Source organism: Pezoporus flaviventris, unplaced genomic scaffold (assembly GCF_033815535.1).
Source record: "Pezoporus flaviventris isolate CSIRO_AGI_PZ_B2104156 unplaced genomic scaffold, CSIRO_AGI_Pfla_v1 ptg000007l, whole genome shotgun sequence".
Classification (NCBI taxonomy): domain Eukaryota; kingdom Metazoa; phylum Chordata; class Aves; order Psittaciformes; family Psittacidae; genus Pezoporus; species Pezoporus flaviventris.
In genome coordinates this window covers 47,056,887-47,081,260 of record NW_026892555.1, presented here as the reverse complement: position 1 = coordinate 47,081,260, position 24,374 = coordinate 47,056,887, and the positions used below count along the sequence as shown (strand labels likewise).

General features: G+C 40.7%; 1 protein-coding gene across 1 annotated transcript in view; it reads right to left on the bottom strand.

Moving 5' to 3' along the window:
* Positions 1 to 204: 204 nt before the first annotated feature.
* ZNF521 (zinc finger protein 521) overlaps positions 205 to 24,374 on the bottom strand; it is a 232,050-nt gene continuing 207,880 nt past the window's right edge. The window contains exon 10 of the mRNA XM_061448618.1: positions 205 to 1,034. Within this exon, the coding sequence (XP_061304602.1) occupies positions 1,005 to 1,034 (30 nt within the window). The 3' untranslated portion in view covers positions 205 to 1,004. The remainder of the gene's footprint in view (positions 1,035 to 24,374) is intronic.

Genomic DNA, 24,374 nt, shown 5'->3' with positions numbered 1-24,374 from the left:
TTTGCAGCGGGCCAGCGGATCTGTTTCTACCATTATATTTATTTAAATGCCTAGCTTCAAGAAAAGTGATCTCCTCCTGCTTAGCAGTATATAGGTTCTGATGCAATGGAATTCCAGACCCTGGTGGTCCCGTAAGTACTACAGGAGCAGTAATAATAATGCTGCTTTCCAAGGAAAAAGACAAGACACAAGCACGCTCACACATAATGGTAAACTGAATTTATTTCCTTTTGGAAAACAATTCCAGTAATCTCCAGGTTCAGACCGCAGAGTAAACATTAATAACAGTAACATACATGTTAGTTCAACTGATTCAAGAATTTGGCCATGTGAAATCATTAAGGAAAGTCTTGAACACTCAAAGCTTCAAATGGTATCCAGAAAAAAAAAAAACTTCTTTGACAATCTACATAACAACTATTGCATATATGGTAATGCTATCTGTCATATCGCAAGGCTTACAAATATATATACGGGCCTTATTCAACTGTGGGTTCCTGCTCTGTGAGAGAGAGTCTCTTCATATTTTTCTGCAAGAATCTTCAGCAATAAAAAATAGTCTTAGATTTGTCCGTTTGTATACCAAAAGAGAGATTTTTAGACTGAAGTTTAAATGAAAGGAAGGCCAAACAGAGCTGTCATGGAACATTGCTATTACCTTCTCCCTCCTCCTTGAAAATGACACTTTTTCTTCAGCTGTTTTTTTCCCCTCAGTATTATTATTATTTGTATCTTTCTTGAATAGGGCCCAAGTCCACTTGTCTTTATAAGACCATTTTAGTATCAGACAACATAATACATGTGCAACACTTTATATACAAGAAGTCTATCCGGTGCTCAAAAGTTCAAACACATGAACATCCAACAGTTTCGATAATACAAGTTTTATGGTACAATACAATGTTTCTGAATAATATACATTAACAATGAAAGTTTCGTGCAAAGAGTAAAACGTGTTCCCTTTTTGTGCCACAAAGAATTCTCTGGAAGAGATGGGCCTTGCACTAGCTGCTGTGCTGGGTCATCGTATGATTCTGTAAGAAAAATAAAAGAAAGAGTTTAGTCACAGGACAGGAATTTCTGTGTGAAAGAAGGATGCAAATACAATTGTCCCAACATATCTCACAAAATGATGGACTGGAAAGACATGATGTTCAAGCCCTCCTTGTTTTAAAGCAGTCAAAAGAAGTGTCATTATCAAAGAGGTGTTTTTCCCAGCTGTTTCACACTGGTATTCTTTCCATGTGCCACAGGAAGGGCATCACACCCTCTCTAGGTAGATTTGGGCTGACTTGCCCCAGTGAAACTGCCCATCAGGTCAGTGGTTCGGGTGTCCACTTACATACAGCTCATGGTTTATGCGTTATGCAAATGAGAAGCGCATTTATTTGTCATAAAAGACCAATGCTAATTGGACTGTGCTTCCTAGGCTGTGGCACCACTCCAAATGTTTTATTGCATTAAAACCTATTTCTCCCTGAACAGTGTGGCACAGTGTATTCTGATAAGAGTCATTGTGCGCCTAGCAGAGAGCTCAGACACTGATGAGAACAGGAAGGGCTCCCACAGCCCTTCCTTTTGGTCACCAAAAACCACAGATATTTTTTCCTCAAGTGAATGCAGTGCCTTATGTGAGGTGACACAGTGTGGACTTTGGAGTCTGAAATTCTCCTTTTCTACGTGAGTAATCACCAAATCCAGCAACAAACACAAGTTTTATCCTCTTTCCTACCACTGTACTAATCAAGTCAACCACATTTAAGGATGAGAGATGCTATTTCAATTCCTGCACTGGCTCAGATCCTTCATAAGCATTGAGTTAAGAGCAAGGTACCAATCCAATACATGTTAAGTCTTTTGCAATGTACACTGGATCCACAGATAACTGGAAAAAAGTCTGTGAACACTACTTCTCAGACAAGAGGGCAGCCACTGATTAGTGAGGAATTTTCCCCTTAGTCCTCTGGGCCAGATTTGGGCCAGTGACCCCAAGGGCAGGGGTGTCACATCCTGTGGTGTGCTCCCAGCACATCCAGTCCTTTCACTCTGCTTTATTAAGTTAATCTGTCTTAACCCCCTTTGGGCTAACACAGTTCAGGATGAACCGATTCCCGAAAGATGGTCATCGCTTTCAACAAAGTGAACATCTACTGAACCATACCCTCCAGAGCCACCCATGGAAAGGCACACAAAAGCAGCCTTGGTCAAACAGATGTGAAATACAGCACGACTGCAGACCAGCCTGAGAGTTCTCCCTCCCTTCCTTCTCCTCTCTCCCCAAGCTGCATGCACACAAACATGGGACATTTGGCAAGGAAAGGATCTTACAGAAAGACTGAAGAATTTTTAATGTAGTGCCGTTCTCAAGATTAAAGGAAAATGACCCAGTGACACTCAAAGATGCAATTTCCAGATGTGAATACAAAATGATTTAATGCCGATGGCAGGAATTCCAGACTGTCCAGGGGCAAAGAGTGTTAAAAAAATATACTCTACCACTTGATTGCATTTAGCTTCTTATCCCATAAAATCATTTCAAAATGTTGCAAAGCAATAACAATATCTGCAGCCGAGAATGTTGGCTGCTCACAGGTAATGGGCTCTGACTAAACCACAAAAGCAAGGAAATTAAGAGTTAAGCCTGACAGTGAGCCCTTTTGTCATCCTGTTGTGTCCATTTATTGCCGCATTTACAGCATAACACCACAGGCTTATTGGAGACCCTGCAGTACCTAGAAACAACAGGACAAGTTAAATATGGGCTGGCAGCCTGAATTCTGATTTTTCTTCTGCTTCTGAGTAGGTGAAGTCCTATTTTACCAGTTGTTACACTGCAGAGACTTATTTGGGGTGTGTGTGTGTGTGTGTGTGTGTGTGTGTGTGTGTGTGTGTGTGTTATTTCTAACCGACTGACAGCAAGCATGTCAGTCATGCCCGTTTTTTATTTCTTTTCACTAAGTGAAAATGCATAATCAGTTTGAAGCTGGACATGAACAGTTGCACATGAAGCAGTCAAAAGGTGTTTGGGGAATGTGGTTCTGGCTGCAATGACATTTTTGATTAAAAAACAAGAAGGCCCAAATATGAAGGAGATGAAAGAAAACACAACATAAGGACTGACTTGCCCCTGCTCTCAGTGTCCCTGACTCCTGTGCCCTGGTGCAAAATGAGATTCTCTGGAGATAATGAAGAGATAATAGAAAAACCCAAGTGTTGCAGAGAAAAACAAGACAGGGCAGGATACAAACATGAGGAAGTTCTTTGAGCAGTTTAGGCCTTAAGAAAGCAACTATACTTATTGTGAACAGTCAAACAAATCACAGTTTCCAAGGTAATTAAGGCTCCCTAAACATGAGGGACTAGGGAAAGATACCTATTTGTCTAAGTGGCAAAAAAGTACAAAGTGGAAGCACTTCAGAAGCAGAACGTTGACAAGACAAGCAGGCAAAGAATGGGAGGAGAGAGATAAGAAAAAGAAGAAAATTCTGTAATCCCACAGAGAGCCATATTCCACTCCACCAAAAGCCATCTATTGGAGACCCCATGTCTAAGTGACTGAAAATTGCAAACATTAATCCCAGTTATGAACTGTTGTTGTTTTTATAAGGGGTGTTGCGTTTAAAAATTTAGGGCAAAAATTCTCCTCTATTATCCACACAGCAGATCTCAGCTCTGATAGTCTCTTTGCCTTGTGCGCAGCGAGTTCCCTGCTTTCCCGGCAGCGGGAGTTCAGGCAGGCGGGGAAAGCAGAATTTGGAGCTCCTGCCGGCAGGGACACGGCAGGGACACGGGAGTGTGGGACACCCAGGGAGAGCACAATATTACAGTCTAGATCCTCTGTGCATCTCGGAGAGCACGTTGCTCTTCACTGAAGACACACAATACAAGCTTGAAACACACCCCCTCCTGAAACTTCAAACTAGTTTGCCTGAGTTTGGAGCCATTAGTACATCCAGTTGCCAAAGAGAAGTCATTTAACTAAGTACAGGAGATATCATATGCTCCCCTTCTTTGGCTCCTCTAAATTTGATTGCACATAACCACATCTGTTTAATTATGAGGCAGTCTCCCTATGAAGCAAAAATCTCAATTTCCTACTTAGCTGTGGAAATGGAAAAATATTTTTTCTTACCATAATCTTTCCAGGACTTCAGCAATAGCTATGTTAACGTTTCCAAGTGCTGTGATTTCATAAGGAGAAACTAGTTTGCAAACACAAATGCAAGCTTTGCATGCACAAAATGGAGGAACAGTGAAGCAGGAGGTGTGTGTGTCACTGCATTTGTTACCGCATTAAACACAAACTGAGCCAGAAAAACTCTTACATCCCCAATTTTTCTATCTCAGTATTATCTGGAAACCAGTTATATTACCTAGGAAAACCTGAATTCAGTATCTTTGACAAGCAAAATAAACTCTTAAAATGCATTTGCCCTGTTCCTAGAGATGATTATTTTTGTTAGCAGAATCCAGAATCCCAAATGTTATATGAACTGCTAGAAAATTATATGCCACCACTTTTCTGGATGAAAATGCTTTGAGATATCCCTGCTGTTAGTGTTAAGGAGTTAAAAACATGCAAAGATTTCACAATAACACGGTGGGAGAATCTCCTTGGCAAAATAATACAAAAAAGGTTTCCTTGAAGAAATGCTCGAGACAAAAGAGGCAATAATACTTTTTTTGCTTGATGTATGTCTTTGTGTTTCAGATAGAACATGGGAAGTATTAGGTAGCAAAAAGTTCCTGCCCACAGCATCAAAATTTATGAAGAAAAAAATATCCACAGATAACCACAGACTCACTAGCCCATTAGAATCTTTAATGTGAGCTGCAATTGTGTTCAATTTTAATGGGACTTCTGTTTTTTTATGACTAGATGAAACAAGACATGGTTGTACCTGACAAACAGTGCAAAGAGGGTACATGTGAAGAAATATAAAGATGAAATGCAGATGCATTATTTCAACAGATGGTAACAGTAGCACAGCAGCATGTTATTTTTTCCTTAGTTCAAGAACACAAACAGGAGTAATCAATCATCACTGATTAAGTAATTATGGTACCCTCCATGTTATCACTTCTGTGGAATCCTTTATCTGTGTACATTACAGACCATCTTGTATTTTTTGCATTCAGAGAAGGAAAAGCAGCACCCCACTGCACTGCAATACAGTTCCAGGTTGTAAAACAGAACTCTACATTACTATCAACCTTTAAGCACTACATTTTATTTATTTTTTTTTTTTTTAACAAAAGCAATTGGTTTCCAACAGGCTGGATAATAAGTCTTTTGACCTGCATTCTTCTCTGACCCATTAAGGTCACCCCTGTGCTCGGGCATATAGCTGACTTAGGAAATGCCTGCAAGTCCTGCATTTCATCTCCTGCCCACTCAAAATAAAGCTTTCTTTAAATGTGTCTGTACAGGTCCCTGAAGACCAGGGAGGCATCCCTGTAGTGGGCAATGGAGGGACAGAAGCTTCTGCCTTTATTAATGAATGCAGACCATTATGAGTCTGGCTGGCTCCTGCACTGTTCCCAGAAGCATATACTGTACGTGACTTAAAATGCTAGAATATTGACACAAAGCGAGCTGGGCACCCCTAAGGAAAATTACTCCTTGGATATAATGTAGGCTCGTAACAGCTATTAGAGTACAAAATAAAACCCTCCGGGATCAAACTGACATATACCGCATTCTACCTACTCCTCAAACATTAGAAGAATTTCTTTGTGAAGGCATTCTCAAGGACAGCATTAAACTGACTTTTGTAGCAATCTGCAACAGCTTTTTGGCTTACAGCTTTTAGTACTGAATCTCTAGTTTGAATCAATATAAGTACTATATCTTCCACATTAATCAATACATTTGGTTCAATACACGTTCTATTAAATTATACTTTCTAATCAAGATTTTCTGCTTCTCTTCCCTGCTTTTTATTCCAACTTCTTACCCTGTGCCATACTTTTCCAACTGTCTGCAGCCAACAAGAGGATGTTGGATTTTGCAGGACCAAAGGGGAAGACAGAAAGGTTCATGGAAAAGGCAAGCCTAGCAGAACCTTAAGTGCACTGGTAATAATAATGAATCAAGAATGCAGCTTCACAGTGTCAACATGGTTTCTAGAAACTTCAGTCTGATGCTTTGCTGAGCTGGTTGTTGTGGTAAAAGACCTCTCACACAAACACGTCTTCATTGGACACTACTGAAATCCTACATCAAGTGGAAAGGCTGGGAGGAGGACAGAAGAGGGGTATTAAGTGGTAACACCAAAAACAAATACATGAAACTTATTATGACTTTAAGGCTTTTTATACTGTGCCAGGGTTCTTTCCAGGTAAACTGTAATATGATTATACCCTATACTAAATTGATGAGATATTTAGATTTGTGAAATACTCAGATTAAATACATACTATAAATTAAGCTGCAAAAATATATTATTTACCCCAAGTCTTTGGAGATATTTGAAACACTGGGACAGAAGACGTCTCCAGCAATCTGAGTGATGTACACAGTTACAAGTAAATGACTTTTCCACACCTGTGTTAGGTTTGGTGGAACATGGTTATTCTTCATGAGCAGGGAATATGAAATGTAATGTCAAAATGATAAACACATATATTACAGGCATTTGCCGCTGTCTTACAGATCAGAAACCCTGCACTGATGTCCCTTGCTCACAGTCAGTTTCTCTTTTTCTTGTCTCCATATAATCACTGTGAACCTGCAGAGAAACTGTTGCATTTTCTTTTGACATTTAACATCATCTTACTCACTCACAATAGCATCTTATAATACTTTCTAGATGACACTGTGTCACCATTAAAGAAAAAGGTGAAAGACAAGAAATAGAACTTAAAGACAGAAAAGACCCATTAGGGCATTTTCTCCACCCATCTTGCCAGTGTTGGATTATTGCCTATAGTGTAATTTCAAGTGTTTTGCCCAGTCCAGTTTTAATTAGAGCTTCCAATGCTCCTCTTGGGAGACTGCTTCACAGCTTCACAGACCTCAGGGTTATGATTTTTTTTCCTGATGTTCATCCCAGGAGAGGAAGAGGCTCAGCCATCCCCAACTCATACATGAAACCAAATCTGCATAGTCAGGAGCTGATTTCAGTAGAATATCTGGGCCATTTCAAAGCATCTGAAAGCAGTAAACTTCCTTTTAATGCCCAAAACATTAAGGCCTTGACTCCACCGCTTCTGTAAGCAATTAAGAAGATTCTGTTACATGGGCTTCTCAGGCTCAGTTGCCATCCAGGTAAAAATGTAGCATAGGTGGGATTTGCAGTCCCACAGGAAGGGTAACCACTTCCATGTTCTGCCTCCACTAAATGAACCAGCTGAAGGTTAAGGACGTATTGAGGTCCATCCTAGGCTATAATCCTTAATTGCACTGACAGAGCATCTATGAACACGCAGATTGTAAACATTTCTGTATTTTTCACATAGGTGAAATACCAAAAGAGCAACTTCAGTTGAAGCTCATCAACAGATGATGTGACCATAGATTATTTTCCCTCCCAGGCTTTTCCCTTCCTTTCATAATATACAGTCTACAAGAAATTGACTTAAATTGTTGTATCTAAAATCTTGGAACTAGCAGATGTTTCTGATGTGCTTCATCCCTGGAATTACAATGCTTCTGATACAAAAATGAATAAATGAATATATATTCAGATTTCTATGGTCACACTTATCCTGAGTGAACAAGGGAGCTGGAAAGCAGATGATGTCTAATAGTTTTTCATAGGTGAAAAGCAGGAAGCCAAATGGAGACTTAGGGTTCTGGACAGAAAAAAATCAGGGTAAGATGTCACTGCCATCAGTACCTCCAGTACTGCAGTGCAGCTGGCGGAGCACAAGGAGTACCAGTGAATTTTTAAATACACTGAAGTAGGCAAGAAGTTTCATCCAGACCAAGTTTGATCACCAGCATAGACCTAACAAAATACAGTCTCTGAAACCTGAGATTCCCAAGGAAATAAGGATTTGATCTGAACTAAACCAGAGCTATTTCCACAACAAAGAAGGGGCCAAATCCCAAGAGAATCTGTGTTCCCATAAATACCACTTATGTGTGGTGAGCTGATGTTTACCAGCCTTTGAGAACCAGGTCTGTTCTCAGACATGATGGTCAATTATATGGTCATCTTAGGTCATGACTGACCACTGTTGACAATGATAATTTAGGGAAGTCTACACTGAATTGCAGATATTCATATAAATTAGTTCACCTAAGCTATGTGATTTGGTATTAAATTAATGTCTTTGAAATGGCATGACTGCTAATCAGATCATAAACCTTATTGCATTTATGCAAAACTCTCAGTGTTCTGGTTCTTCTATTCAAGCTTTTCCAGCTGGGCCACAGAAAATCTACCCATAAAAAAGAAGTCTCAAATTGCATAGCATGTTCTCAGGGATGCAAACTGAAAATTAAAACCAAGCCCAAACCAAAACAAACCCCCTGATACCTATTTTTCTTCAGAGACTTCCAGTAAGTCACTAGTAAAATGTCAATGATTCCTTTTGGATTCATTATTATATGTGAGTACATATATCACAGAACTGTTGTATGGAAAAAAATGACATATATTCCTAGGTACAGCAAATAAGACTTTCATCATTGTCACCAGAAGAGAAGAGACACAAACACAGGTGTCTGTTCAGCGTCCTTGCGCCTTCCTCATTATGAGTGTTGGCAAGGGGCTCCTGGTTAAGCTTCTGGAATAAATCAGAGTCGCTCCAAGGCTGTTTTAACCTATGGTGCCAGTCAATAGCCTTCCATAAGCCTCTCTTCCCCTGTTTGTTGTTCATTGAAATGCAGTGGAACTTTAAACAACCTCTTCCATTTCAGGCAAGGTGGCCTGGCTACATGGGTGAAGTGCACATATTAGCCCATAAACAGTAAGATAATGGCTGGTGATGGGAAGAGAGGGCAATGGTTAGTACATGTTCACAGCAGTTCATTGAAACTGGGAAACCTTTCTGTCCTTTCATGCTGCAAAGGGGCTGGTACTGTTAATCAGGAACCAGGCTTATGTCTGGTTTGTAGAAAAACAAGGCCTTTGTGATACTGCAAATGTTTGAAGTTAATACACAAGCATCCTTCCCCAATAAGAAAACTGTTCATTAAGCAGGAATAAAAGCTTAAACAAAAAAGGCAAAAGGAGGCACTTCTGAGAAATCTATCAAAAGTCTTATTACTTTAGAATATGGTTATGATTACCCTGGTATAAATTAAGAGAAACTCCTCTGAAATCATGGGAGTTTCAAGATAAGGACAAGTACGAATATAGCCAGGCCTGCAGGGTTTAAAACAAAGTGAATATTGCTCATGTACTGACTGATTCATGCACACCCTCTGCAGAGGCCACAGCAAGAAGTCTCTTCACCCTGTCAGACACAGCCAGGTAAAGAGCAAGCAGAACCCAAAGCTGAACAAATCCAGATTTATCTGCAGCTATTGTACAACAGAGTAACAGGGGACAACAAGCTTTGATAAGCAATACTGCTGAATAAGATATTCAGGATTAAGTCAGTGTTTTACAGATGTGTTCATGGGCTAATTGTTGTTCTGCTTTAATTTTTTTTGTCTTTGCTATGTTAATTTATCATGCTGGTGCTTTCTAAACTACAGTACCTGTAAACAAATGAAAGTTTGACCTCTCTCCCGTTTTATATCCACAAGCAGCACTCTACTTTATGCTCTAACTTTAGATACCTTAAAGACAAATAAACCGGGGGGGAGGGGGAGGAAGTAGAGAGGAGCGAAAAACCCAAGAAACAAAAGCAAACCCCCTTGCCTGACAATATGTGAATACAAATTTGCCTAGCTGGGAGGGAGGAACTGGCTCTTGGAACTGCAGCTATGCCATGTACAGATTCCTTTATAAGTCAAACCCAATTAAACAAACTACTACTAAATATTTAACATCTCAGTCTGTAATTAGTGACAAATAATGGAAGCTAATGTAGATAATTGCACAGAAATGTCCTGTTGGAAACATTACATGTTTCTTGCTCCTCCTGTTTCTCTCGTACTCACTGAATCCTGATAGGTCTTTTCAGGAACTAAACTGACACATTTATCTGGATTTTACACACATCTGTTTGGTCTTCAATGAAGACGTGAGAAGGAACCTTCCAAGTGGAACTTCTTCTCAAATTTAAAGCAGAGTAACTACTTGATCATGAACTGATTTCAAATGAATTGATTTAAAATCTGAAACCAACCAGCAGGTCCAGAATTTAAGCTCCTGTCCATAGGATTCAAAAGGTCACCCAATTAAAATGGGGAAGCACACAGAGCCGTGATTTATATGCAAAGGGCAACCTTTCAAACAATGATCCTTTGCAGTTTTCCACAGGTGCATGTACAAGAATTCCTTTGAACAAAATTACAAGTGAAATTACAAGTTTCTTGATGCCGCCTGAAAGAAAAGCGCTGTGACTTGTCTGCACTCTTATTATACAGACAGATGCATCCCACATTCGTATTGATTGCCGAGTTCACATCCTTGCCTCGTGACATAAGGCTGGGTATTGTGCTTACCAGGTGACAAAGGGACAGCCTGGAATCTGGATTCCCTGCACATTGCCAGCCAGTGCGTGGGCCCTTGTACAACAGCACTCGGCACACAAGAGGGTATGGATCAGTCTGAGGCTACCTCAAAGCACCTAACACTGTTTTCGCTTAGCTAAAAGCAAACCCTGAACCAGCCCAGTTTTAAAATCCCCAAACCCAGCTTTTGCATATGAAAATGCAAAATGCATATGAAAATCATATTGGGTAGTTATCCAGCCACTAAGCATACATACACTCAGTTTAAGAGAACATGTAAGCAGACTGGTGCATATTTTTGATCCCAAAATCTGAAATACAAGTGAAATATGTCCCCTTGTCTATGGTATGTCAATTTTGAAATGTGCAGGGAAGGAAAGGAAAAACTACAGAGTTCTGCTAGCTCTTTTCCTCTTCTAAATGCCCCAAACTCTGCTGCATATTGGTGCCTCTTTTTCCTTCAAGGCAGCTTGCAAGCAGAGCCAGACTGAACAGATTTGATGCTAACGGCCAAAGATTTCTGAGCTGATAAGCAGAGGCCCCCACGGCTTTCACTCTCTGACTTCCTTCACAACTGGTTACAGTGCCAGCCCATCTTGGACATCTTAGAGTCCTTATTCCTACAGCTTTCAAACAAGGAATAGTGGGAACTGGGACACTGCTTATGTGGCAGGCGTGGTGTGTGTGTGAATTACAAATCTACTTGCTGGAAAAGAAAATAAGGACAATTTTTATGCCTTCATAGCTGGTAAAGCAGTTAGACAGTTAAGAATCCTATGCTGACATTTTGTTCTTTTAGCAACCTCATCTGGGTTCTCTCTTTTTCAGTTCAAGAAACTCCATGTTGTAAAGGTGACTTTTAGAGACACTAAAATGCTATTTTGCCCTTTAGAACAAAGTCACTACTTCTCTGAATTTTGCAAGGACACTCACTGTAAATCAATAAATCTGGAGTGTTTACTGACATGGTACCAGGACAATAAAATTTTATGTTTGTCCTTGTGGTTGTTGCTTGTAAAATCCAGAAGCCTGGATTCTCTATTGTCTTCTGCTCTGTGGTCATTTGCATTTGTGTACAAGAAGTGTGAAATGTGACCACAGATAAATGGGAAGAATTTTACTTCCACTTTCTCCTGTTTTCAGGCCCTACAAGGGGGAAGACAGTAAAGTCCCACTCCTACGTTTAAATATTCTCCCTTCCAAAAAAGAAGTACTACATAAAGAAGCATGCCTCTATGCCTTTTTCCTTCCTCCCCGTGAGGGAAGAAGTATCCTCCTACAAAATGTCATTCTTTGAGGTTGGTCATTCTGTTTCCTGTCACACAGATGGCCAGTGACACATTGCAAGTTAGACATGTCATTAGATCCTGACTTGACCCTGCATTGACAGTTGAAGAAATGCTCTCCCTCACCTCTGGGTTTGGCTTGAGATGCTATGGAATTCCTCTCTCCTAGGCTATCTCCTGCTAGGGGATCCAGCCTCCTGCAGCTGCTGCTTTCACCCTTTGTTGCCCATTAGGACTGGTTTTTAGTGTGACAACCTTCTGATTGAGTGAAAAGAATCACATTTAGGAGGAAAATAACTGGAGACAACACTTACACTCATTTGCTGTCTGCGTTCAGTGCCAAGGTGTCTGAAATAACAGAACTTTAATTCCGACACAAGAAGATGTGCTGTAGCTATGGTGAGGCTAATCTATAAACCCCACAGTCTTATGTAATTTGCTACTCCAAGTTAATTTTAATTCATTACAATAAACCCCACCTAATTAAAATAACTCTTTAAAGTGAAGTATTAGCTTTAACCCAGAAAAAAAAAAGAAGCAGAATCTTCAGTATCGGAGGGCAATTCATCATACCACAGTGCACACTTATATAAATTCAAAGGAAAGCTATAAACAAGTACCCACAGCAATAGTGCCATGCATAAAGGGGTTGGCAACAGGAGGCCTGCTTTCTAATCAGCCCTCAAAGGAACCTGCCACACAGAAGTGGCACTTATTCTAATTTAAAGCTCTCACAGTTACTTTACCTTGGCAAAATTTATAAACTAATAACTTTAGTAAACAGACTGGCACTCCAAACAGAAAAACAAAGCCAACACAACGGTTCAGGCCTGCAGAGAAAGCAGCTTTCCCAGAAAGGTACTGTCTTTACCAATGAGATAAAACATTTGTTTGGGGGCTACTCTTACAGTCCCTGATGTTCAGTAACAGTTCTGCACCACCCCATTAGATCTGTACTGTCACTTCACTGTGGTCTATAGTCTTTTGTCCCTGCAAATTGTTTTAGCATCTTAAGGCATTTTACACACCTCCATATTTGTGCTCTGGTCAGCTCACCAAAGAAATACTTCTGGATTTGAAACAGTCTACTCTGGGAATATAGGTTCTCTTAAAGCATCACTAAATTGCCAGGGCAATCTGCTTTCAAAATGTCAACTTAAAAAAATACTTAATATTTGCAATTAAAGATCACATTCTTTCTTGCCTCTATTATTCTGGCTTCTCAGTAATTGTTGAAGATTACAAAAAAACGCATTCTTCTCCATTTACATGGATGAAGAAAAAGAAGAAAACCTGAAAACTGTAATAAGTGCTAAGCAGAAAATCTCTGTAATATGTACAGCACAATAATGTTTGGTTTTTTGTTTTTTTTTATATTCTATGTAGAAAGTTCCTTTTTCAAATCAAAGCAATACTACAGTAAAACAACTGCAGGCAAGATTTCTAAGACACAACGCAGTTTGTGTCAGAACACTCATCACTCGAGGCTGACCTGTCAAACTATCTTGGGGAACATGGTAAAAAGGCAAATCTGCAAGTTGGTAAAAAACTTCTGAATGATAAAAAGTATGCAGCTCTCAAACCACAGAATGCTGTGTAGTGCTAACGGGGTTGTGCTGATGCTTACAGCAGATCTGCATCCCTTCCTACTGCTTATAGTCATGCCTGCTCAGGCTGTGCTCCTAAGACCACAGAGAGGGAGCCAAAGTTTCGAAGGTCTCACAGAAGAAACCGAAGAAACAAAAAATCTGTGCTCAGATGAGTGATGTGGAATAGAGATCAGAATTTAGTACTGTGCACACATACCTGCTATCAGCAGTAGAGCTATGCTGTAAATTTGATACAGGTGAAGTCAGTGAGACTACATTTTTGGACCTTGATAAGCAGTTTCTGGCATCTATATTTTCAGAAGATTCTCAGTACCTTGTGAAATGTGACCCCCACACACAACCCGCTTCCTTCAGGGACCTAGCATGGTCTCAAGGAGCCTTTTCAGGCATTAGGGATTAAGATTTTGGCCACAGTGCTTTTCCAGAAGCTAACACAATTGTCAAGACAGTCTACAGAACTCATCAGAGAATAATTTCCAAGGGTTTTGAAATCACTACTTTCCATAGGCGTATTTCTCTATTAGTTTCTGCACAACAGTCCAACATCTGCAGAGGCTTAGTGTTCTCTGCTAAACTGTGCGCCTTTTCAGACTAATTCCTACATAGCCACTATATATTTTTGTAAATCCATGTGGCCTAGACATTCAAATCTTGGGCCATCATAGTCCTCTGTGCACGTTAAAGCATTCATAAGGCTGCCTAAACTTACGTCAGCTTGTAATAGCCCCCACGGGATGGTGACATCAATTAAAAATCCCTGGAATTCATCAGTCTGAGACACACCTGTGAGGGCCAAAAGGGAGCGATACAGAACCAGCTAGCAAAATAAACAGGAATCGCTGCTTACTAAGGGAATCCTTGGCTGTCTGACTAAGGTACCTTTTATACTGGCAGGGGATGCAAATTGGAGCCCGAGGATCCACACTTTCATTTTCAAAGCACTTTGCAAACATCAACCACTTCACCTTCACACCATTGCTGCAAGGGAAGTAAATATGTACAGTTCCAGCATCCTTCCTTTTCTGGAGGTACAAAGCAGCACAGGGCATTTTTATAGGCACAGTCTGTGCTCATGCACAAAAGGGAGTGCATGGACAACCTCCTCTTTTGTGGCCAAATGAGCATCCTAAGGCCACAGAGGGAACTGGTGGCACAACAGGGATTACTGGAGACACCTTGCCATCCAGCCTGGTCCTAGGCCACTGTGCCTCACCTTGCTGAATTCCAACCATACGGTGCTTTGCTGTAAAGGACGGATTATTGAATGCCATCCTCCATAATCTTTCCTGTAAGAGATTACTACACGCTTCCCGGGGACCCCTCCCTTTGCTTCCCCCCCCAAATGGTGGCAAGGTTAGAGACAACTTGTTTTCTCAAGGCTGAGATTAAAAATGGCTGTGTTTTCCTAAGCATTCCTTTGAAGCACGGGCAGCGTGCGCGTGTGTGTCTGAAAACGACCCAAATGAAAGGAAGGAATGAGAGATGCTAAACAATGCTGCACAAAGTTGCAGACTGTTCGGCTACAGGCCAGAAAATGAATCCAATTTTTCATTCTGTCATTATAAATATTTCAGTGCAAATGGTACTGATTTTCTGCAACTGTGGTTAAGCAAAGGGCCTCTGAGTGAATATTTAAGGAAAAAAAAAAAAAAGAAGGAAAAGAAGAAAAGGAAGGAAGAAAAAGAAGAAGATGGAGGGGGGGAAATTAAGGTTAGCAACCAATTAATTTCAAACTTTCAGTGTAAAGATTCTGGGAGAAATTCTACAGTGATGCAGCGTGTGACTCAAAGAAGGAGGGAAAAAAAACATTTACTCTGCTCTTCTTCTGACAGTTTCTCATAAAATATCTGCAGTCCATCTATCTTTTAGTACTCCAGGCTCCTCTGGAGAGCAGAAAATAGTAGTTTAAAGCTCACTTCAGTGCCAGTCTGCGGGAGATTGCTTTCCACAGGACCCCTGCTGATGGAGGCCTAGGGGAAGAGGCCCAGGAGTTATTCAATCAGTCCAAGGCTCTGGGGCGGCCGGGGCTCCTTTGAGGGCTGATTATAAAGCTGCCCTCCTGTTGCCTGCCTCCGAACAGAACGAAATGAGCAGCCTCTTGCTGAGCAGATTCTGCAAGAAGGAATTTCACCTGTCATGGAGTTTGTCAGAATTTCAAGATTTATCTTGGTGCAAAATTAATAAAATACCAACTAGGATTTCAGCCTGACTACTCAGCTGTGTCATCTCAAAGTGATCTTTCACCTAAGAAAACCTGGACACAGAGCTACTGGAGTCATTCTTGCCCTACTTTTGCTCGAGAGCTTCGACAGGATGCTAAGACTGAATAATAAAATGATTAGAGCTGGATTTCCTGACAATTACACCTAACGTCAAACGCTGGGTGGGTGCTACCGTCCTAACGCATGACCTTCCACCCTACTTCTGTGGTTCCTAAGTCTCTCCAGAATAAGCTAGGAATCTGAAATAGAAAAAGATCATTTTTGCAGTTTATAACCTAGCAGGTCCCTGATGGCAGCACATCTGTTAAGTTCATACCACTGGTATTCCAGGTCTGGATTTGATTTATAAGTTTAAAAAGAATACAAACAACAGACTACACAAGATTACATTCAGTGAAACACTGCAAATTAATATTGCTGTGACAGTCAAGTACATGGCCTTTTAACCATATTCTGAGTTTAATATGGTGGAAAGGTGCCAGGTTGATAAAGAATCATCTCAAACCTCTGTGAGTTCAGTTCTTTCAAAGCTAGACAGGCTCACTAGTCTTCTGACAGTGCCTTACAGCAATAAAAATAATAACAATAATAAAGAGAAATCTTTGTACACTACTTATTTAAGTGAGATTGTAATAGCTTATAGCACTTGGTCACATGAATTTCAAGTCTCGGGTAGCAAAGAAGCAATTAACTTGAAGCCTGCAAGAGAGCTTTTCAGCTAATAGAGGAGGTCAACTTGTAGAAAGTAAAATAGTTGTCCGCTAAGCCAGCTGATGGGTAAATAAATATTATTCAGTTTACAGTGCTGTTGGTTCAGATCTTGACATGGAGAAACACAGATCCACTGTACCAAGAAACAGCAAAATATGCCCAGATTTGGAAGAAAGATGCATTTGCCATCAGTAGCTGTTATCCTACATTGTGGCAATTTCTATGTACTGTTCAAAGCTGTTTGCTGTTTGAAGTAACAAATCTACCTTTCTATTTGCTCGTCAGCATTTCCTAACAAGAGCATAAAACACATGGTAACATATCCCTTTCCTACTTTCTCACCCTTTAAATGACAATTCAACATTAATACACATCATAAAGCCACCTTTACCAGGCAGTAGTAGTCTGACAGTTTTAACACCAAGAGATCTCACAGTAAAGAGAGAGAGAGAAAGCACGCAAGTGAATGCACAGATGGTGGGAGGGGACACAGGGTGCTCTCAGCAGGCTACAGTAGAGATGCATTAACTCCACGGAGGGATAAGGGCTTCCCACCAGTACAGTCATGAATTATAACTGAGCATGGGAGTGAGTTCTTAGTGCCTGTCTCACAGCAAATATACTGTTCTATTTTCCTGCACAATCACCTTTCACCTTTACAAACGCAAAGCAAAGCAAAATGCACTGCTAATATTTAACAATATCACAGGTTCTTTATGTTACATAGCACACATCTACACACATCTTCATCTAAGTATGGGGGGAAGCAGGGTGTTCACTGACACGGAGAATCCCCAAGACAGATTTACACACCCATGATCAGTGCCTGTGTCTAGCGATTCTGCTGCAAAATGAGACTATAACAATACAGATAAACAACTAAAGCTGCATGTAGAAATGTGTGTAACTCAGCAGTATTGGTTCACGAGAACTGAATCATCTCTTTCTTTCTTCCCTTGTTAACAGGGTGGAGGACACACAATTTCAGCTTTGAACACAAAGAAAGCTCCACTTAAAAAAAGATAAATCACAAGGGCTTGCAAAAAATCTTCTCTTTTTCCATCCAGAATTATATTTCAGCCTCAATTTGATCAAGGCACAGTGAACCTGACCCCAATAACAGGTAGAAAAGCTAAACCTAAAAGCTGTTCCTCCTGGCCAGGGTTTTGTAACAAACAGCTCCAGTTGTGTAGCCATCTGCATCAGAGTCTTTTTTGACTAATGTTTGGAATGGAGCTACGTAATGATGCTTTCTTTTTTTTTCCTTTTTTTTTCTCTTTTTTTTTTTTTTTAAGGAAAAAAAAAAAGAAAAAAAAAGAAAGAAAGTCACCACTTTTGAGCCAAGATTGCTGTTTACTGGAGTTTCCTGGATATGTCTCTTTATGAATCACTGACCACACCTTGTTTTCACAAACTATCTGTACCTCCTCCCTAGGGGAATTCATCCCCTCCCAACTTTCCTCCTACTCAATGAACCTATCAATGGAGAAAACTTGTTATTTTAGGCAGCTGAAAATTTGACCAATTTTAAAGGATTCATTTACCATGCCTTTCACTTTCGTTTAAATCCTCAGTGTTCCTGGTCTAAATGACAGCACCGCAAGCACTGCTTTTAAGCACTATTCATCTTGCCTACCACATCTCAGCCTTTCACACAGAAGGCTGCTCTCTCTCCAACAATGGAGCCTTACTCCCTTATAGCTTGAGGGCAGAGACTGTTACTAGCTGTAGACTTGCCGCAAATATCACAATAAAGGATACAAATGTGAATTTCTCTTAAAATACGGGTTCAGCTCTGGAGGTACCTTGCTTTAGAAAACTGTCAGAAGTAAACAATATATCTTTCTCCAACATGCACAGCAGCCACCCAGTTGAAACAGCTTTTCCAAATGGGTCAATGGAGTCAGGATGCTTGCGAATTTTATACTTTTCTCCACTTTGGGTCTCTAATCGATAGTTTAGCTTCCTTCACACTTAATATACTCAATCTTGGCTTGGCAACATATCTTGTAGAACATTAAAAAAACAGAGTAACCATTCCCCCTCTTTACAAAGCCCTGGAGCTTGAGGAGATGCAGGGCTACTGGGCTAAGCTCTGTGATAGAAGAAGCCAGGGCTCACACTACAGATCTTAAGAGGTGGCAGGTTTGCTGCTACTGAGCCCCTCTACCTATGCTTTGGTACACAAAAACATGGAGAGGTGAGGACGCTAGGGTATACAGGGGCCATGGCAACCGTCTGCCAGTGCTGTGGAGGGAAAACAGGGCAGACCTTGAGCAGCAAACTTTCAGAGATAATGTTGTGCCATCACTCATTGGGAAAGTGCAGGACCAGTGGAGAGTGGAGCCAGGAATGAGGAGCTTATTCATGGGGATGGAGTGAGGGGGGCCAGCAGCAAGGTCGGGGGAAGGGAGGCAGATTTGCAGAACTGGCCATGAAGCTCCTCAGTACACCATAGCTGGATGCTTCATAAAGTCACACTGATGGCAGTCCCGGAGACGGCCATCTGTTGTCAGCTCTGGGCCAGATGAAAGATAATATAACGGCAGCTACTGGTAGCTAACAGCAGGGCAGCTGCAGGAAGGAATGCGTCCTAGAATAAAGTAGTGGGCCTTCCTGTTTAGCACAGAAAATCAGTCATCGATATCAACTACATTAGCAAGAAATTAATGGATGGACAATTAAGAGAACTGAACTGATCTACCAGGGAAACTATTCAAACGCAAACAGAGTGCTTATTTCTTCTGCTTCTCCAGGTATATGAGCCAACTGAACTGACTAATGGCAAGGTGTAGGCTGAAACATTCAGGGCACAGATGATAAAACCTCATTTTCTGCAAAGGGCAGAATTCCATTTCTAATGATTATTTGTGGGTCAGGGAATACATTCACTGCTTCCCCTGCTCTCAATCTACAACTGGACTCCCTGATGTTCACAGAGGTTTCTACAAGGATTGAGGGGAGAAATTGGCCTTCATGTAGTAACTGAACTTCCCCTTATTATTACCATGATTTATTTTTCCAAGTGCCTTATTATCAGCATCACTCAGCAGAAAAATGTTTGCCTTCCCAACACTATCGTTTTCTAGCTTGTTTCTTTCTTTGCCCCATAATCTCCTTCCTACTTCTACTCCTCTGCCTTTTGTTTCCTTCTCTTTCTGCCTTTCTGTGCATTTTCCTTTCTGCAGCAACTTCTGGTTTGCTTCTTTAGGCTGAAATCTCCCACACCTCACTGTCCCATTTGCTAAAACAATCATGATGTTAATGTTGACACATAATGTTTTTCAGAGTCGACACTTAAAAAGACAAAGGAACAGCGGAGCTTATCTTGTGATTGCTACAGTTTCTTGCCAGTTTTCAGACTAGAGATAACAAACTTCACTTAACATACTGCATGACACAGTCTTTGCAGTCATGAGAATTATGAACTGTACTATACCACCTGATTCTGCAGAATCTGTTCAGTGTTGACCATATAAGGCAATAAGTAGATCAGATCCAAAGTATGGGTTAATCTTTTTGCTGCTACTGATTTTTTTGAAAGTAGTTACCTATACTTTTCAAAAATAATCCAAGCATACAGAGGCATAAACGGGAAGGAGTAGGCAAAATAGGGACGTATATTCAAACACTTCCACATTTGGGTGGACTCTATCTCCCTTGAAAGAGAAAGAAGAGACATTTCTGCTGATTTTTGTATGGTACTCGTGGGTGTAGCTCAGTACTTATTTTGGACAGGACAAACAGTTTCTAATCTTTCGCCACTTTACTGTTCCTTAAGTCTGAATTTCTTTTCAAGATTAAAATGGTGCATTTAAAGGCAATATTAATCACTTAACTGCTACAGTGTCTTTGTCAATTCATTCTGTAATTTCGTAGCAATATCACTCAAGCATCTGAGAAAACAAACCCATAATTGTGATTCAATTGCTCCAGAAATTTAAGGATCCTTCTCTCAGGGAAGGACTATGGGATGTTGTGAACACATTATTTCCTGCTTCTTTACAGGGAAAAGTATGGAAAGTTCCACAGGTTGACAGTTGCATGTAGAATTACAAGTACATGGAGTATGAGGAGACAAGTAGGAACCATTAATACTAAGCTCACCTTTGCCAAGCACTACTTAGTGAAATCAAAATGGTTCCTGAAAAACTCTGGCACTTTGGGCTTGGTGGGATTTGCAGTATTCTATAAATATTCATGAACTAAAGAAGCACCCACAGGGAGTGTTTACATTTGAATAGGCCAATCAAAGGCAGGTGAACTCAAAAGCCCCAAACCTGGAAATTTCTTATTTAGAAAAGAATTACTGCATGAAAACCTAACATGGCTGTAACATCCCTCAAGCCGCAGGAGGGAAGGGGCACTGGAAGGGAATTCAAAGTATTTTTTTTTTTTTTTTTTTTGTGTATTTGAACTTTGTTTGACATTGAAACAAAAGACTTGCAGGGAAATACTTTAAAGGTATGTCCTGAAAGAGCTAATGTGCTAGTGCTTCCACCACGCTTCTTATGGTTGCTTCTCCGAGAAAATTTGCAAAGAAAATAATTCTTCCTTCTAGGGAAAGAAGTCTCAAGTCTTAGGAACACAAGTCTGAATTTTTTTAAGTCTTGGAAGACATGGAAAAATACTCAGTGCACATACTGGTACACGCTAATATCCATACACCTATCTGAAACAGAAAGCACAGGGGTTCAGGAAAAAAAACCCACATGCAAACTAATCATAGAATCATACAATAGTTAGGGTTGGAAAGGACCTTAAGATCATCTAATTCCAACCCACCTGCCATGGGCAGGGACACCTCACACTAAACCATGTCACCTAAGGCTGCATCCAACCTGGCTTTGAACACCACCAGGGATGGAGCATTCACCACTTCCCTGGGCAACCCATTCCAGTGCCTCACCACCCTTACAGTAAAGAACTTCCTCCTCCCTATATCCAATCTAAACTTCTCCTGTTTAAATTTTAACCTGTTACCCCTTGTCCTATCACTACAGTCCCTGATAATACTTAGTAATACTAAGTCCTTAATAAGTCCTTAATAATATAAGTCCCCAATAATACTTACAATGCATGCAGCTCTATCTAGTTCCCTCAAAACATAAGCATTGATTAAAATCCTAGTACCTCTCACACATGCCTTATTATCATCATCCTCGCCCTCCAGATGGAGAGCCCACAGGGTTAAGTGGAGCACGTTAGTACCTGACCTGGCAACTGAAGCCGGGAGTCTCCTTACTCCTAGACATTTGCTCAGACAAAAGCAGCCTGATTGCCTGCTAAACACTAAGACCAACATTATTGAACGTGGCACCTGTACTTAGGCATCAAAAGTATTTTGCTGAACGCTAAATGAGGCTATGGCTGATCAGCACCTATGCTTTTATCAAGGTTCCTAACTTCAGGTGCTTATGACCTGATTTCCTGATGTACTCAGCACCAACATCTTGCACTGGCCTTAACTGCATCTGGAGGTGCTCAGCACCCCCTCAGAAATAGGCCACTGAGTTTGAAAATGTTGGCCTAAAGCTTTGATTGTTAATTGGATTTCAGGTAGGCTTCTTTTTAAGAAGAGCTGACAAAGTTATTCCCTGCTGGCTCCTGGCCTTTGGGGCCTAGAAAGCCAGCATCTATGTTCCACTCCTCACCCTAAGAGTTTGGGGACCTAGAAATGCCAGAACTAATCTCCAATTTCACTTAAAAAATGTTTTGAGGCCTTTTCTTTGTGAAGAAAACATCCTTGAAAATCTAACTTCACCCGCAGGTTTGAAAGTTTTGTCCCTGTTTTTGTGTAAAGAGTATAAATTATTCATTGCCTCCCTTGCTGTCATGGAAGGCTCACCACTGGGACCTACACGATACACAGACTCAACTACTGTGGGGGCCTTGGCAAAACAATCCTGTATGGAGGCAGCGGTGCCACTGCTGCTATGGATGATGCTATTCCCACAACAATCTCTTTCCCAGCTTGCCCCAGAAGGCCTCTGCCACAAGGAGACAACCCCAGCCCAGGTTAATTAGCAGTTTTCTCTAGCTGACCTCCAAATGAGAGCATATAGTGTTTGAATCCCAGCTCTGGTACTGGCTCCACCAAAGGTCTCAGTCAAGTCTTTTACTTCTTGAAATAGCCTAGAGCTTGCTTAGTTCTGCTCCGGCTCAGGTCAAGGGTATTTTAAGGCCACTTAAAAACATTGAGCTATTTGAGAGCATTTTACAATGCAGAGAACTTTGGAACGTTTAACCCTTAAAGAAATGAGGAAGAAACTGGAATATTTGTTTCAACAACGCTAACCTTGCAACATGAAAATCTTAAAACCGATCATCTGGAGAGGAATACACATAAAGCTACATAAAATTTCTGGAGACTCTTCTATGCTGCCTCTACCCCACTCTGCTACATCTGCTTGCACCAGGAGCTGAGCATGTTCTCTTGCTGTTTCAAGTGACATGAATAACATCTGCTATGAGCGCTTCATTCTTTCTTTCATCCTTTCCCTGGGGAAGGAACTGTGTATTTTGCTTTGGAAGAGCTCTGTTGTTGTGGGTTGGGGTTTGGGGGAAGGTTTAGAAACCTACATGCAGATACATGTCTACATGAGAAAAGGGAGCCTACAGTATCATCTCGAGGTGAACCCTATTCTTAAAAGCTTAAGTTGAGGACATTCATGGTAATACTCAGCTGCTGTGGAAGTCTCTTCCATGCTCCCAGGCCTGCCTGTGGGAAAGTTCTAGTTCATGTCCAAACAAGCTTCAGCATTTTGATAAAAGCACTCAGAAAGAAGGGCTGTCAACTATGTGCTGTTATCAAATCGGAAGAACTTCTCAGGTGATCTCAGATATGCTGAGAAGATTAGGGATTGAGTCTTGGAGGACAATTGGGCAAACATGGAGGAAAGCAGTGTAGATAGCATGAGAGCAGCCTGAATATGCTCTTGGTCTCCTTTGCTACTGAGGAATAGTGCTGCAGCTCTCTGCATTAGCTGGAACATCCTACAGGATGATGGCTTCATGCCCAGGTATTCTGCACTGATGGAGTCCAGACGGGAAGCAGCAAGGGCGTGAATCACTGAGGCCAAGTCCCTTTTGAACAGGATGGGAAACAACTGCTGATCCAATTATTTCTTGCCCTAGTTTTAATATCTGTAAAGTGGGGACACTTAACTACCACAGGGGCAACTAATTATTATCACAAAATGTGAACTAAATGCTCTAACTCACTAAAGATGTAATTTTTGTGCTGGGCATAATAGCCCTGAGAGGTTATGTAATCTTGGCTGGTATCATCTTCAGAACTATCCTCACTGATAAAACACTGATAAACCCTCTAAAATTATTCAGCAGTTCTACTGGACATTGGTACCTCTCTGACCCCACATCATCTGGAAAAAGATCTAAACTGAATCCATTCACTCTGGGTAACACCTCACAGAAGTGTCTCACTCCTCCCCACAAACACCATGATATGTTTTGTGGACTACGGAAGTAACACTAGGACTGGTAAGTTAAGTATTATGGATAATGGATGGAGAAAACTTAGTCATATCCACCCTGTACAGAGAACTGTATGGTTGTACTCCAGGTGTTCAGTTGGAAGAGTTTCATCTTTTGGGTGCTATCTAAGCACCCTAGAAATACACCTATGTTGCAGCTTCCTTATCTGATAGCTAGATGGGATATATTTCTGATTTAAAGATTGTTACAAGCCTATTTCTGAAAAGCCCTTATTATATTAAGTGTATTATATTGAAAACTTTCCATTCTAAAGAATTAACATTTTTAGGAACATATTTTTCAAACTCCATTTCAGAAATGTAAATACACCACATGCCTTTTGAACATGGAAGTATGAAAATTCACAGTCTGGAACACTCTTAAAACATACACTTCTGTTATAGAAGGTTTCCATTTGCTTCCTTCCTATGGAGGTAGTATCTCCAAAAACTTATAGCTCATTCAATAGCTA